This window comes from Podarcis filfolensis, assembly GCF_964270895.1.
Source record: "Podarcis filfolensis genome assembly, chromosome: 11".
NCBI classification, from domain to species: Eukaryota; Metazoa; Chordata; class Lepidosauria; order Squamata; family Lacertidae; genus Podarcis; species Podarcis filfolensis.
The window spans coordinates 1518039-1533609 of record NC_139613.1 but is presented as its reverse complement, the minus strand read 5'-3'; the positions used below and the strand labels follow the sequence as shown (position 1 = coordinate 1533609).

The 15571-nt window shown below is 50.3% G+C and overlaps 1 protein-coding gene across 2 annotated transcripts in view; it reads left to right on the top strand.

Annotated features, from left to right (window-relative positions):
* The window catches only part of CNTFR (ciliary neurotrophic factor receptor), a 428103-nt gene extending 413981 nt beyond the window's left edge, over window positions 1-14122 (top strand). For both annotated transcript variants that reach the window (XM_083575841.1, XM_083575842.1), the window contains 3 exons: window positions 4640-4820; window positions 11588-11732; window positions 12817-14122. In XM_083575841.1, coding sequence (XP_083431967.1) covers window positions 4640-4820; window positions 11588-11732; window position 12817 — 327 coding nt within the window. In that variant the 3' untranslated portion in view covers window positions 12818-14122. The remainder of the gene's footprint in view (window positions 1-4639; window positions 4821-11587; window positions 11733-12816) is intronic.
* The last annotated feature ends 1449 nt before the right edge of the window (window positions 14123-15571 follow it).

The following is a 15571-nucleotide window of genomic DNA, read 5'->3' as shown; positions in this document are numbered from 1 at the left end:
TCCCAGACCTTTGACCATCTTGGTCACCCTCCTCTGCACACCTTCCAGCTTCTCAAAACTGTGGCGCCCAGAACTGGACGCAGTATTCCAAGTCTGGTTTGACTAAGGCAGAATGTTGTTGTTGTTTAGTCGTTTAGTAGTGTCCGACTCTTCGTGACCCCCTGGACCAGAGCACACCAGGCACTCCTGTCTCCCACCGCCTCCCACAGCTTGGTCAAACTCATGCTGGTAGCTTCGAGAACACTGTCCAACCATCTCGTCCTCTGTCGTCCCCTTCTCCTTGTGCCCTCCATCTTTCCCAACATCAGGCTCTTTTGCAGGGAGTCTTCTCTTCTCATGAGGTGGCCAAAGTCTTGGAGCCTCAGCTTCACGATCTGTCCTTCCAGTGAGCACTCAGGGCTGATTTCCTTCAGAATGGATACGTTTGTTCTTCTTGAAGTCCATGGGACTCTCAAGAGTCTCCTCCAGCACCATAATTCAAGGCAGAATAGTGTGGTACTATTACTTCTCTTGATCTGGACAATAGACCTCTGTTGATGCAGCCTAGAAGAGCATTGGCTTTTCTTGCTGCTGAATCACACTGTTGACTCAAGCATTATCACCATACTTGAGAAAAGAGTGATGTAGCTTTGCAGCTTGTCCCAGGAGAAAATGGGTTTATGTGCATGGGTTGGAGAGCCCTAAAACCTAAAGCGCCTGTCATTTGATCAGGGACTAGCACCATGCCATTGCTCCAACTGGAAACCTCCCTGTGTACAACAGCACGCAAGAGGTTCTCTGAGGTTACTGAAGTTTTCCACAGGGTCAGAGAGCTTCATTTCTGTTCTCTGCAGCTGACTTGTGCTATTCTGTTAGCAATTTCTAATCCAGACATAACCAGCATATTTTGCTGGCAAGTTCAGAAACTCTGCTGAACCCAAACTGCTGGATATCTCAGTCCAAGGTCTTTTGGCGGGACCTTAAATCTGACCTTCCCAGCAGGTCAATTTTAACAAAGTTAGCTAAGACAGCTTGCAAACAAGCCGAAATCTGTCCGATCTGAGTTGTCCTGCCAAGTCGTGCTTTGATTAGGCAGACAGCTCTTAAAAGGCTTTCCGGATTATTTTGGGAAACTGCACGTCCTGGTCAAATTGACCAGGACAACACAAAATGGGGTGATGACATTTTGGAACTGCTTTGGTCTCTCCCCATCTCGAAATGGAAGGGCTGACAGAGAGGCAAGCCTTGGAAATGTCTCTGAGCAATGGCCTGCACGCAGTCAGCTCATGCACGAAGGCGAATCCAGCCTCTAATCTTGGAGAAAGGAGAGGCGCGGAAAGATGATGGTTGGGGGACTCATCTGAACAAGCAAGAGAGCCTAAGGAGAGCGTGTGAGCATCTTGGAATTTGGGGGAAGAGTCTTCAGTAAGAAAGCAAAAGCCCCAGCCTCTGAGTCGTGCCGTCTAATAATAATAACAATAATTTTGCTATTTATACCCTGCCCATCTGGATGGGTTTCCCCAGCCACTCTGGGCAGCTCCCAACAGAACACTAAAAACAGAATAAAACTTCAAACATTAAAAACTTCCCTAAACAGGGCTGCCTTCAGATTTCTTCTAAAAGTCAGTGAGTTGTTTATTTCCTTGACATCTGATGGGAGGGTGTTCCACAGGGCAGGTGCCACCACCGAGAAGGCCCTCTGCCTCATTCCCTGTAACCTCACTTATCACAGGGAGGGAACCGCCAGAAGGCCCTCGGAGCTGGACCTCAGTGTCCGATCTGAACGATGGGGGTGGAGACGCTCCTTACTGGTCCGAGTCCTTTGCCAGTCCCTGGTCAGTTTTGTCAAGTGAGCAGTTCAGTTGCATCTGGGCTTTAGTCCTGGGCTATTAACAGGTGGTGCTGTGGTCTAAACCACAGAGCCTAGGGCTTGCTGATCAGAAGGTCAGCAGTTCAAATCCCTGTGACGGGGTGAGCTCCCGTTGCTTGGTCGCAGCTCCTGACCACCTAGCAGTTCGAAAGCACCTCAAAGTGCAAGTAGATAAATAGGTACCGCTCTGGCGGGAAGGTAAACGGCGTTTCCATGCGCTGCTCTGGTTCGCCAGAAGCAGCTTAGTCATGCTGGCCACATGACCCGGAAGCTGTACGCCGGCTCCCTCAGCCAATACAGTGGTACCTCGGGTGACATATGTTTCAGGTTACATATGCTTCAGGTTACAGACTCCGCTAACCCAGAAATAGTACCTTGGGTTAAGAACTTTGCTTAAGAATGGAACAGAACAGAAATTGTGCTCCAGCGGCTGCAGGAGGCCCCATTAGCTAAAGTGGTCTTCAGGTTAAGAACAGTTTCACCTTAAGAACGGACCTCTGGAACGAATTAAGTACTTAACCCGAGGTACCACTGTAAAGCGAGATGAGCACCGCAACCCCAGAGTCGGCCACGACTGGACCTAACGGTCAGGGGTCCCTTTACCTTTACCTATCTGCTTCCTAGTCATCTAACAGAGTCTTCCTTCTAACCCTCCAGTGACCCTTTGCCTTGACTGACAACACCTCTCCGTTCTCTTTCTAGCTATGGAGCTTTTCACTCGTGCACGTGGGGCATGCAGATCAAGGGTCTTGTGCGTTACCTATGAACCCCCTTCCTAATCCAGATACCATTTATATCAGTGGTTCCAGCGTCTCTCCTCTCCCTTCAGCAAGGAGGACTAGCAAAGCAGGGAGATGGAGGCCAAAGTTTTGCCTGCTTTGCAGCAGTCCCAGCTCCTCTCTTGCCTTTTTTAGTGGAGATTATGATTTTCTTTCTATTGTCCGATTCTGATTTTCTTCTATTTTATTTTTTTATTATTATTTTAAAAAACAAACAAACCCAGAGTTGGCTAAGAGGTAGCCCAGGTGATAGGACCTGAGCTGGGGGTAAAATGTTTCACTGTTGCCCACCCAGCCCGGCCCCAGTCCAAACACCTGCCTTTCCAAAGCTAATGATTCAGGAAAGCTGCTGCTACCATTAATCTTGGACAAGCCAATTTTGTGAGCTTTTTTTAAAAAAAATGAGCCATAAAAGGGCCCAGAAGAGGCCTAGTATTAGGTGTGAATTCTGCAACTCACTCATTTATTGAGTGTATAATGGGAGGAGGCAGAGCGGTTATCTTGTGAAAATTCCCTGCGTAGAAAAGTCCCCCTTTTCAAGACTGATGGCTTAGAACTTGGATGGGCCGCAATGGATGGGGTGGGCTCGGGACTTTAGGGAAAGTCATGTGGAAAGAGGTGCACTTCCTCTCAACTGGCCTTCCCCAACTGGTGCCCTCCAGATGTTGCTGTACTACAACTCCCTCCAGCCTCTGCCAGCACAGCTGCTGCAGATGTGGGAATTAGAGGGGGCAGTCCAGAAACACCTGGAGTGCAATAGGTTGGTATAGATATAGAAAAGCATTTCACTGGATGGCATGCACAGGGCCTTGCAGAGCCAGGCAGAGGCCCAGGCCAGGGAGATAATGTGTGTCCCCCCCTTTTTTTTTACCCTGGGGATAGCTGAAGTCTTATAAATAAGTAACTATATAAATAATTTTCACAAAAGTTATGCTGACAAATAATTTTATTTCAAGGCTTGAGCCATATCTGCATATAAAGACAAAATGGAAAATAGAGATATACAATGTTGTTGTTGTTTAGCTGTTTAGCTGTGTCCGCCTCTTCATGACCCCCTGGACCAGAGCATGCCAGGCACTCCTGTCTTCCACTGCCTCCCCCAGTTTGGTCAAACTCATGCTGGTACCTTCGAGAACACTGTCCCACCATCTCGTCCTCTGTCGTCCCCTTCTCCTTGTGCCCTCCATCTTTCCCAACATCAGGGTCTTTTCCAGGGAGTCTTCTCTTCTCATGAGGTGGCCAAAGTCTTGGAGCCTCAGCTTCAGGATCTGTCCTTCCAGTGAGCACTCAGGGCTGATTTCCTTAAGAATGGAGAGGTTTGATCTTCTTGCAGTCCATGGGACTCTCCAGAGTCTCCTCCAGCACCAGAATTCAAAAGCATCCATTCTTCAGCGATCAGCCTTCTTTATGGTCCAGCTCTCACTTCCATACATCCCTACTGGGAAAACCATAGCTTGAACTATACGGACCTTTGTTGGCAAGGTGATGTCTCTGCTTTTTAAGTTGCTGTCTAGGTTAGTGCTTTTTAAAAATACATAGGGAATGTATGCTGACCAAGGCCCCCTTTGGAATCAGAGGGCCGGGCCAAGTGGCCCATATGCCCCCCCCCCGTCTGTGCCTGGGCATGCAATCCCTGATACATTTACCCAAGAGTAAGCCCTGTTATATAACTGGATTTACGTACACCAAAAAGGTTTGTTTCCTATCATCCAGAAAATACTGTTTGTCTGTTTCTCTATTGTTTGGCTCCCATGCCAGTTACTGCTCTTCAAAATCTAGCTGGGTTGGGTGCCAAGTTTGCCAGGCTAGGAATACCAATCAAGATGCTCTCAGGGGCTTGTCATGGCTTCCGGGTGGCACTTGGCAGCTTCCTAACCTGTGCCATCGGACATTTGGGCACCCCCGGTTCTGCGCGAAGCCGTGGCCGCAACATCTCATCCCCAAGAGGTGCTGGGACACTGTGAATTCATCGGCAGCCCCCCCAGTGACCCTCCCCTTCTCCCCCTTGCAGGTGGAGCTGTCGGACGGGACGACCCACATCATCACCGACGCCTACGCGGGCAAGGAGTACATCATCCAGGTGGCAGCCAAGGACAACGAGATCGGCACGTGGAGCGACTGGAGCGTGGCCGTGCATGCCACGCCCTGGACCGAGGAGCCCAAGCATCTCACCACGGAAGCCCAGGGAGCAGGTGAAGCCATGGAGATGCTGGACGAGGAGGGTTTTCCAGGGGGACGGGAAGAGGGAGTCGTTTCTGGGGGGGAGGAGGTCTCGCTCTGGCAGGGCTAGCGCCAGGGATGGAATCAGATGATGCAGAGGCCCTTAGCGGTGACGTTGACTCTTTATTCAAGAAAACCAGACACAACTCAGCAGCAGTTGGTCCCCACTTTCCGCCCTTCCACAGGCTCCTCCTCTCATGATGATAATAATAATAATAATAATAATAATAATAATAATAATAATAATAATAATTTATTATTTATACCCCGCCCATCTGGCTGTGCTTCCCCAGCCACTCTGGGCGGCTTCCAAGAAAATATTAAAATGCAGTAATGCACCAAACATTAAAAGCTTCCCTAAACAGGGCTGACTTGAGATGTCTTCTAAAAGTCTGGTAGTTGTTGTTCTCTTTGACATCTGGTGGGAGGGCGTTCCATAGGGCAGGTAGTAATAGCAATTTATTATTTGTACCCCACCCATCTGGCTGGGTTTCCACAGCCACACTAGGCGGCTTCCAACACAGATTAAAAATACATTAAAATGTCACACATTAAAAAATTCCCTGAACAGGGTGCCGCTACCGAGAAGGCCCTCTGCCTGGTTCCCTGTAACTTGGCTTCTCGCAGCGAGGGAACCGCCAGAAGGCCCTCGGAGCTGGACCTCAGTGTCCTGGCAGAACGACGGGGGTGGAGACACTCCCAGATATTTGCCAAGCATTTCAAACTGCATCTGCTCACCTCTGGGATCTGGTTGTGCCCTTCTTATTATCCTGTGCATTCTTGGAGACCGGGGTGGCAGGGGAACTTGTTGATGCCAGAGAGGGAGGCTCCTGGGATTATTCAGCAGCTCTTGACACACACACCCTTTCCGCTTCATGCTGTGATTCCTGCATGTTCAGGGGTTGGACTAGATGACCCTCGGAACCCCTTCCAATTCTTCTTTACTTCTGCGTAGCCCGTTTTCAGACCAGGTGGGAGATTCCGCATCAGAACGAAAGCGGTTGGAGGGTGGCAGTCAGGCGGGCCACATCCCCTTTCCTTCTGCGGGTGCTGATATTGTCTGCGCCTGAGGCCCACCAGATCTGGAGTCCTCGGCCAACAGGGAAACAGGTCCCAGATGTGGCCGACATCTGGGAGGTCCTGTAGCCAGCTTTGAAAGTTGAGGAAGTTGCAATGCATGGCTCGCCGCAGCCAGCCCTGTAACACCCAGGATTCCTGAGTGCTCCCACAGTTGCTCAGAGATAAGGAGTTTTGCAAAACAGACCCTTCTTTCCATGCCAAAGATGGGCAGTGCTGGCATAAAGGACTTTCCAACTTTTGCAAGAATCCGCCTGTTTTGCTTTGGAAGGAAAGTGGTGAGCTGGGTTTTTCCCTATGGGGTTCTGTGGGAGTGGGCTTCCTGCTCTGTCAGGGGGCTCAACGAGAGACCCTTCCCAGGGCTCTGATTCTGTGTCCCTGAGGAGTTTCTGCCCTGCTGCCTTTGAAGTGGCTCTTCTGGGGTTAACGCGCCCATTTTGAAGGGCAAAGGCATGGAAGGGGAGAGGGCTCTTGCGCTCCAATCCTGCTTGCAGACGTTTCCCATTGGGACGTCTACATGGCCACTGTGCGGAGAGGATGCTGGACTAGGTGGGCCATTTGGCCTGATCCAGCAAGCTTTCTTTATGTTCTTAAAGGACCCCTGACCATTAAGTCCAGTCATGGCTGACTCTGGGGTTGCAGCGCTCATCTCGCTTTACTGGCCGAGGGAGCCGGCGTACAGCTTCCAGGTCATGTCTCCCCAGAACTGGCCCCACTAAACATCTTCCAAGAAAATAATGGTCACTCACATCACAAAGAGCTCATAACCTACCTACTCTCAGCAGCCAGAAACATTATAGCCAGACACTGGAGAGACCTGTCAGGAGTAAGCATGGACCAATGGTACCAAATAGTATGGGAAACAGCCTTACTAGAAAAACTAAGCAACAAACTGAAACTGACATGGGGGCAAATAGAAGAAGACGCCTTTACCCCGGTTTGGTTCCCCTTTATCACATATGCAGCCCAACAAGACAACGACAAGAATCCACCAACAGCATACAAATCAATATGGCTAACCTGATCCAAACACACCCACCACCCACCCCACTCACACACGAAAAAACAAATCTCACTACAGCCAACCAAAGACAACCAACCACCCCCTTGGCCACCCCCAACCTCTCTCACAACCAATGAAATACAACAAACGGATAGTAAGGAGACCCACACAAGTGATGCTGACATAAAACCTCACACATACACTAAGTAGAATAGAAGTATTGCCACCTGACTGCACCCCAAATACCATTCCCCCCTCCCCCTCTTTCCCCCTTTTCTTCCTAAAGGTCAAGGTAAAGGGACCCCTGACCATTTGGTCCAGTCGTGGCCGACTCTGGGGTTGCGGCGCTCATCTCGCTTTACTGGCCGAGGGAGCCGGCGTACAGCTTCCGGGTCATGTGGCCAGCAGGACTAAGCCACTTCTGGCGAACCAGAGCAGCGCACGGAAACGCCGTTTACCTTCCCGCCGGAGTGGTACCTATTTATCTACTTGCACTTTGACGTGCTTTTGAACTGCTAGGTTGGCAGGAGCAGGGACAGAGCAACGGGAGCTCACCCCGTTGTGGGGATTCGAACTGCCGACCTTCTGATCGGCAAGCCCTAGGCTCTGTGGTTTAACCCATAGTGCCACCTGCGTCCCAAACTCTTTATGTTCTTACGTGAGGGTATAAACAACTACGACTACCTGAATGATGCCCCTGCCACCCCAAAGTGGTTTTTCCATTGGGGTGCCCATTTCTTAAGCTCTGTGCTGTGTCTCTTTAAGTGTTTCTGGCTGGAACACCGTTCATTAGGCTTGCAAAGTCCCTGTTTCCCTCGACAGAACCACCACACAATACAACTCTCCTCCTCCAGAAGAGGTTCTTGCTTCTACCAACACCTCCAACAGTAATAGTGCTGCTGGCCAAGGAGATAGGCTTGCACAGAACTTCACAGATTTATCAAAGGAGCTGAGGTCCTGCAATGACTTTATCCGTGTACAGAATTCCAGACCTCAAGGCATAGCGATGGCCCTGAAAAGGAGTCACACAAGTTCAGAGGAGATTCTGATTAAACATCAAGGAGGACTTTTAAGCAGAGGTTCTCCGTTGTCTCCTGAGACAGTTGTTTGCCAACAAGGATGGCCAACAGTAAGGGATTATTCAGCTGTGAATTGGACTAGATGACCCTTGGGGGTCCTGCATGCAAATCCCATGCTCTGCCCACTGGGCTGAAGTCCCTCTCCCATCATGGAGGCAGAGAGGTCTATTAACGGCTGTGAACCACGATAATTCAATGGAACTTCCTTGTTCACATGCAGTCTTCCTCTAATGCCGGGGATGGAGGAAAGATCAGCCAGCCCTGTGCTCTTCTTGCGACCTTCCCAGCGGCTCATGGTAGGATCAGAACACAGGATCAGATGGAGCTGGGTCTGATCCTGCAAAGCTGCTCTTCCGCCTATCATTTGCCAGCTGGCTATGTTCTCCCCACCAGCAAAGGGCAGCGGGGTTTCAGGAAATGTGGGAACCAGAACAGGCCGTGTGCTTCGCAAAATCTCTGGCAAAAGGCGCTGTCCAGTGTGGGTTTTTGTAGCAGCACACAACGGGAAGCCTGTTAGCGAGGAAAGCCGCAAAGTTAACAACTCTCTGTTTCTAGGAAAGAGCTGGGCTGGTTTCCAAGTGCATAATGTGATATCAGCCTCTGGCTTCCCAGAAGCAGCCGTGCAGAGTCCGGGCTGGTCCCCTCAGCTGGCACCGGCACTCGTGGGGTTGGGAAATCGAGCAAAAAAATAATGCTGTCCACTACTAGGAAAGCACCGGGAGGCTTGCCAAAGACCCTCGGGGCGTCTGGTTGTGTGCGCACACACAGGGGAATGTGCAAATTATCGGTGCTGCCCAGCTGCACGACAGACTGTATAGAGACGGCACATTTCGGCTTGCCAAGGGGGTCAGCTCTTAGGGGCTGCCATGCAGGTGAAATCACCTGACAGATTCAGAGAATGTTGCAAACCACATAAGCCTGGACTGTGCAACATCACCCATGCTCGCCTCTTTGGTGCTGTTCAGGTGACCATTGGTGTGTTGGGGACAGGCTGGGGTCTTTCTGAACCTGATATGTCTTTGGATGCTCCTTCGCCCAGAAATGGCCAAAGTCCAAGCCTGAACATTATTCCCACCTTTCCTTGGGCTTGCTTTTATGGTCACAGGACATGGGTAGTGTTGTGGTCTAAACCACCAAGCCTCTTGGGCTTGCCAATCAGAAGGTCGGCGGTTCGAATCCCCACGACAGGGTGAGCTCCTGTTGCTCTGTCCCAGCTCCCGCCAACCTAGCAGTTCGAAAGCACGCCAGTGCAAGTAGATAAATAGGTACCACTGTGGCGGGAAGGTAAATGGTGTTTCCGTGCGCTCGGACCGAAGAACGGTACACTCCTTCATCCATGACCCTCTGTCCTTCTATCTGGGATGGTCGTCCTCTTCCACCGAGCGCGCAGCTTCGGGAGGGACGCACATGGAGCGGTGAGGGAGGAAGGGGACACCCGCCTAGCCAGCCAGATCAGCCGAATCAACCCTGGCGATCAATGGGGTGACAGATGTCGCAGCCAGATCCCCCTCACTGAGATTATTAATTTATCTGCATCTGGTTATTATTATCTTTTTCCCTGTCCTGACCATCCCTCCGAGGTTATATTTATATTTATAATCTTTCAATTTGGCTGGTCTATTCACTTAACCGACCTGGAACAATCTACCAGAGAAAAGGCCGCCACCCATGGGACAGAGGGTCATGGATGAATGATAATCCAGCTTTTACCTAGGGTTTTAATAGGTCAATAGGTCATAAGATTTTATGGTAACTATATTCGTAATGTATTTCTGTCGGTGTTTGTCCTTTGATGCTACGGCCTGTTGGCTACACAAATAAAGTCTATTCATTCATTCCGTGCGCTCTGGCTTCCGTCACGGTGTCCCATTGCGCCACAAGCGGTTTAGTCCTGCTGGCCACATGACCTGGAAAGCTATCTGTGGACAAACGCCGGCTCCCTCGGCCTGAAAGCGAGATGAGCGCCGCAACCCCATAGTCGCCTTTGACTGGACTTAACCGTCCAGGGGTCCTTTACCTTTTTACCTGTTTATGGTTAAGCAAGTGCAAAGCGCTTTCAAGAACTACACCGAATAGTCACATCAGTGCAAGACAGAGGATTTCAAGGCTGGAGATATTTTGCAAGTGTCACCTGCTTTTTCATCTTTTTCCTCTACCTGTTCACTGGTTTTGATTGCCTCACACTGTTATTTTGGGCTCCGTTTTTGTTTCCTTAATGCTGGTGTGACAAAGTGTCCCCGTGACATCACCCCAGCCAGTTTGGGATCATGCAGCCAATGTTACAGTGTCACAGTGCAACATACCCAATTAGCTCAGGTTGTGTGGTGATTGTCAATAACAATAAATGCATGCCTCCTCGTGCCCCCCACTCCAAAAACAAAAAGGCAAAACAAGTAACTCTTTGTGCCCATTTGCCTCCAAGAAAGATTGAAGAAGGAAATCAGTGATGATCAGTGTCCAGCAACTTGGACTTTAGCATGAGCAGAGACTGCCCTCTGGTGGCCATGCGGCTTGGCATGCAAGTAGGAAGGGCAGCAGGCATCTTGCAAGAGTTCATTGCAACTCTGAGCCCCATTGACGCCAATGGCATTAATTGCTCTCCTAATGAATGTCGTTTAGCAATGTTCTCTAGTGGGTTGCACTTCCTCATCTGTCTCTTGGTGGTCCCCTGTGTTGTGCTGTGAAAATAGCACCCAACATTATTATTCATATTGTTCATTTCATCTTTATCCTGCCATTCCAACATGGAGCGCAGGACAGAGTACATTCTCTCCCCCCTCACAACAACCTTGCAGAGTAGGGCTGGGTGAGAGACAACAGCGTTGGATTTCATGGCTGAGGGAGGAGACCGTACTTGGAAAATCAATACAACCCAGGTGGTTAAGAAAGCCCAACAGAGACTCCATCTCCTCAGAATATTGTGAAAGAACAATGTCAATCAACATTTGATGATCTCCTTCTACCGGTCAACAATTGAAAGTGCCCTTTCATAGTGCATCACGGTGTGGGACGCTGGTTTGACATCAACTGATAGGAAGTGCCAACCTAGCAGTTCAAAAGTATGTCAAAGTGCAAGTAGATAAATAGGTACCCCTCCGGCGGGAAGGTAAACGGCATTTCCATGCGCTGCTCTGGTTCGCCAGAAGTGGCTTAGTCATGCTGGCCACATGAGCCGGAAGCTGTACGCCGGCTCCCTCGGCCAATAAAGCGAGATGAGCGCCGCAACCCCAGAGTTGGCCACGACTGGACCTAATGGTCAGGGGTCCCTTTACATTTACATTCTGCATAGACTAGTTGCACGGCAACATGTGCAAGTGGCTTGAGATACCTATGAGGTCCATAAATTACCATATAGCATCTATTCAACACAAAGAACAGCGACAATTTGTTGTTGACAGCTGGACATATAAAGGGCCCCATTACCTTCAGGAGCTGAGGGCCTCATCAAACCTAAATCCGGCCCTGACTGTACACGAGTCCATGGGGCAAGGAGAGGGGAGGTCATGGGGGCTGCTGGACGCCTGCTCTACCTGTGCCCCTGGCATTAATCCCTTTCCCTTGCTTTCCCCCTCTCCTTCAGAGACGACGACCGCCAGCACCTCAGCCTTTGTGGTCCCCACCACCAGCAGCATCGGGAACTCGGAGGAGCAAGGCAGCGATGGAGCCATCGCCCTGTCCTGGGTGGCTAGTCTGCTATTGGTGGCTTTCAGCATCCACTTTATTTAGTGAGTGTCTCCTAGGGCCCCTCATTGTGGGACGAAGGGGGCAGGGGGAAAGGGGAAAAGAAAACGGGGGGGGGGGGTTATATGGAAGCTGGCATCTGTCTGTGGACTCTCCTGCCTTGGAGGTTTCTCAGCAGAAAGTTCTTCCTGACGTTTGGCCCCGTGAAAAGAGGTTGCTGGACTAGACAGGTTCTCCATAGGATCTTTTATTTTTGTTAGATCGTTTTTATTAATTTTCCAATAAAAGACATCCAATTAACATATCAAAACATAATCCAATAGAAATACAAAACTAAAATAAAAAAGGTCGAATTATCTTCTGAATTGTAATTATTACCGTATTTTTCGCTCTATAAGACGCACCTTTTCCCTCCTAAAAAGTAAGGGGAAATGTGTATGCGTCTTATAGAGCGAATGCAGGCTGTGCAGCTATCCCAGAAGCCAGAACAGCTAGAGGGATCTCTGCGCAGCACTCCCTCTTGCTGTTCTAGCTTCTGGCTTAGCCCCTCAGTCCCTCCCGGAAAAGCCCCCAAGAGCCGCATGGGCTGCCCTTCTCCCTCCTCGGGGAAAAGCCTGCAAGCGCCGCACACACGCTCCTCGCGGCTCGTGAAAGGGAGCGCTGAGCAGAGCCTGGGATGCATACAGGCTCTGCTCAGCGCTCCCTTTAAAGAATTTTTTTTTCTTGCTTTCCCCCTCTGAAAACTAGGTCCGTCTTATGGAGCAAAGAATACGGTACTTTTACGGCTTCCCATAGTCTGCACCTTGAAGCACGCCCAAATCTCAGTCCTGCCTCTCATCGGTTTTTCCATATTTCCACATCTCGGTTTTAACTCTCCAATGCTCTCCATAGGATCTTGTGGTAGCCAATTTCCTCCTCTTTGCATTTGTCCAGTCCCTTTCTAAAACCATCCAGGTCTCTCGCCATCACTGCCCCCAGTGGCAGTGAGTTCCAAGGTTTAACAAGAGGCGGTGACGACCGCCACCAATTTGACTGGCTGGCTCAGAGGTTGGCCAATGTGGGAACAGGATGCTGGACTAGGGGGACCACTTCTTGAATTCACTTTCCTTTCCCTCCCCCTTACTGTAGACTCGGCCTCGGAGCCCCGCTGAGGAGGTCCCCGACTCACCGGAACGTCTGTCTTTGCTTCTGTTTTGCACATGGTCTGAAGGACGTGTTCCGTTTCTCTTCATCGCTGCACTCCCCGGAAGGCTGAGCCCCCCCCAAAAAAAAGATCCAAGGGGGCCCAGGCTCTCCGCCCGCCCGCCCGCCCACCCGCCTGCCACCCAACCAACTACAAACTTTCCCGGAACTTTGTAAAGCCGCCTGACTAAACCTTCAAAAGGACAGAGGAGCTCTCCTCGCACGCGAAAGAGACAGGCGGGAATGTGGGGTGGGATCGGGGGGCGTCTGGGTGGGGGGAGGAGAAAGGCAGGCCTGAAGTGGGGAGGGGGGAGGGAGCAGCAACCTGGAGCACCAGCCACCCCCCAGCCCCGGGTTCAGATCATACAGCTAAACCACCACACCAAAGACCCTCTGCTGGGCATGCTTCGAACCCGCAGCCCGGTTCCTGGACACAGGAGCGCGACAGACGGATGGACGGACAGGGTGGCTCCAGGAGGGGAGGCCACGAACCTGACGCCCAGGGGGGCTGCCCCACAAGGCCAGCGTTCCTCTTTCTCCCCTTCCTCCTCTTGGCAGCTGTGAGAGAACGAACCTTGAGCCCTCGGCCGGCAGAGAGAGTCAAATGTGCCCACAGACGCATCGCGGCTCTGCCCCACACATCACAGTGGGCGGCGGAATAAAGCAAGCGCCCCACCGGGAGCCACGAGACGGGCACGTCAAGGCGGCTGGCAGGTCTTTGTTTTTTAAAAGAAGCCGTTTGTCACTGTCCCACCGAAGGAGACGTCGGGAGGGGGTCCCATCTTGGAAAACACACGCTCACCCCTTCCCTCCTGCCCCATTTGTAGCTGTGTGTCCCCTTCCGTTTATACAGAGAAACTCCTTAGGTTTGTGTATTGGTCTTATTATTGGGGAGTGGGATGTATACCCGATGGAACTGTAGCTAAACTAAGATGTCCTCTTGGCCCCCCACCCACCCAAAACTGCCCTGTTCCCTCTCTTCGCCCCTTCCCCAAATCCTGTTTTGTAAGAATCCGGCTTCCCCAAATTCCCTTCCTCTCCCTCCCTCCCCTCGTTTCAAAGTGCAGTATTGAACACCCTACGCCCTATTATTCCAAAACGATAATATGCTGTATTTGAACTTTTTATAGATGTGTATATATATAAAAAAAACTTTTAAAATCACACACACTTCACTGAAGGAAAAAAAAACAAAAACACCCGCACTCACACAAGAGAGAGATTGTTCATTAAATGTGACCATTTCATTATGGCTTTTGTGTGAATGTGGTGAATGGTTTGGTTTGGAGCCTTGGAGCCAGGAGCCTTGAAACGAGGAAGAAGAAGGAGGATCTGCAGTCTCATAAATGAAGGTGCCAAGGCAATAAGGGGGGCACATGGCACAGGACACACACATAAGGGGCAAACTTCGTCCCACCACTAGGAAGAACTTTCTGGTGGTAAGAGCCCATTGACGGTGCAGCAGACTCCCAAAGAGGGTGCTGGTCTTGTCTTCCTTGGAGGTTTCTAAGTAGAGGTTGGTTGGCCGCCTTCCAGGTATTGTGATTCCCAGGTATTGGAGGGGGCCCGACTGGATGACCCTCAGGGTCGCTTCCAACTCTGCAGCTCTGAGATTCAATCATCATCATCATCAAACCTTTATTGGCATCACTTACAAACATTCAGAATAAATAGGCCAGTGCGAACTCGTCGCCATTTAATAATAATTATTATAATAATAAGAAATATATATTATTTCTACCCTGCCTACGGGCTGGGTTTTCCCAGCCACTCTGGGCAGCTCCCAATAGAATATTAAAAACACAATAAAACATCAAACAGTAAAAGCTTCCCTAAACAGGGCTGCCTTCAGACGTCTTCTAAAAGTCAGATAGTTGTTTATTTCCTTGACATCTGATGGGAGGGTGTTTCACAGGGCAGGTGCCACCACCGAGAAGGCCCTCTGCCTGGTTCCCTGTAGCTTCACTTCTCGCAGTGAGGGAACCGCCAGAAGGCCCTTGGAGCTGGACTTCAGTGTCCGGGCAGAATGATGGGGGTGGAGACGCTCCTTCAGGTATACAGGACCGAGGCTGTTTAGGGCTTTAAAGGTCAGCACCAACACTTTGAATTGTGCTCGGAAACGTACTATGCTCATTTCAATTTCTGAAAAAGAAATAATGGCCAATTCCACATTTATGACCCCTACCCTGCACATATTACCTCCAAAGTCCTCTTGACTCTGGTGGTGTTAATGTTCAAATAACCTTACTTCTGGCATTACAACCTTATTTTAATTTTTGGTTGATGAATCAGTTCTTATTTGGATGTGAAAGGTGCCTCTTCTTCAAATCTCTGCCAGCAGTGGAATGGGTCCTGTTCTGTGGGGACACTTTCCCCCCATCCCTGGGATAGCTCAGTCAGTAAAACAAGAGGCTCTTAATCTCAGGGTTGTGTGTTTGAGCGAAAGACTCCTGCCTCGTATAGGGTTGGACTAGATGACCCTTGGGGTCCCTTCCAAGTCTATGATTCTATTATCTCCCCCACCCCAGCACTTCCTATCCAGTGGATTCCCAACACTTCTACACCCCTCCAGATTTTGGGTCATGCAGACTCACTCCGAGCCCTGCTCACCTGTCCTTGAAATGGGGGATGCTCTGAATGCAGAAGGTCCCAGGTAGGAGGCCTGGTTTATTCAGGTGAGAAGGATCTCAGGTACCAAGGC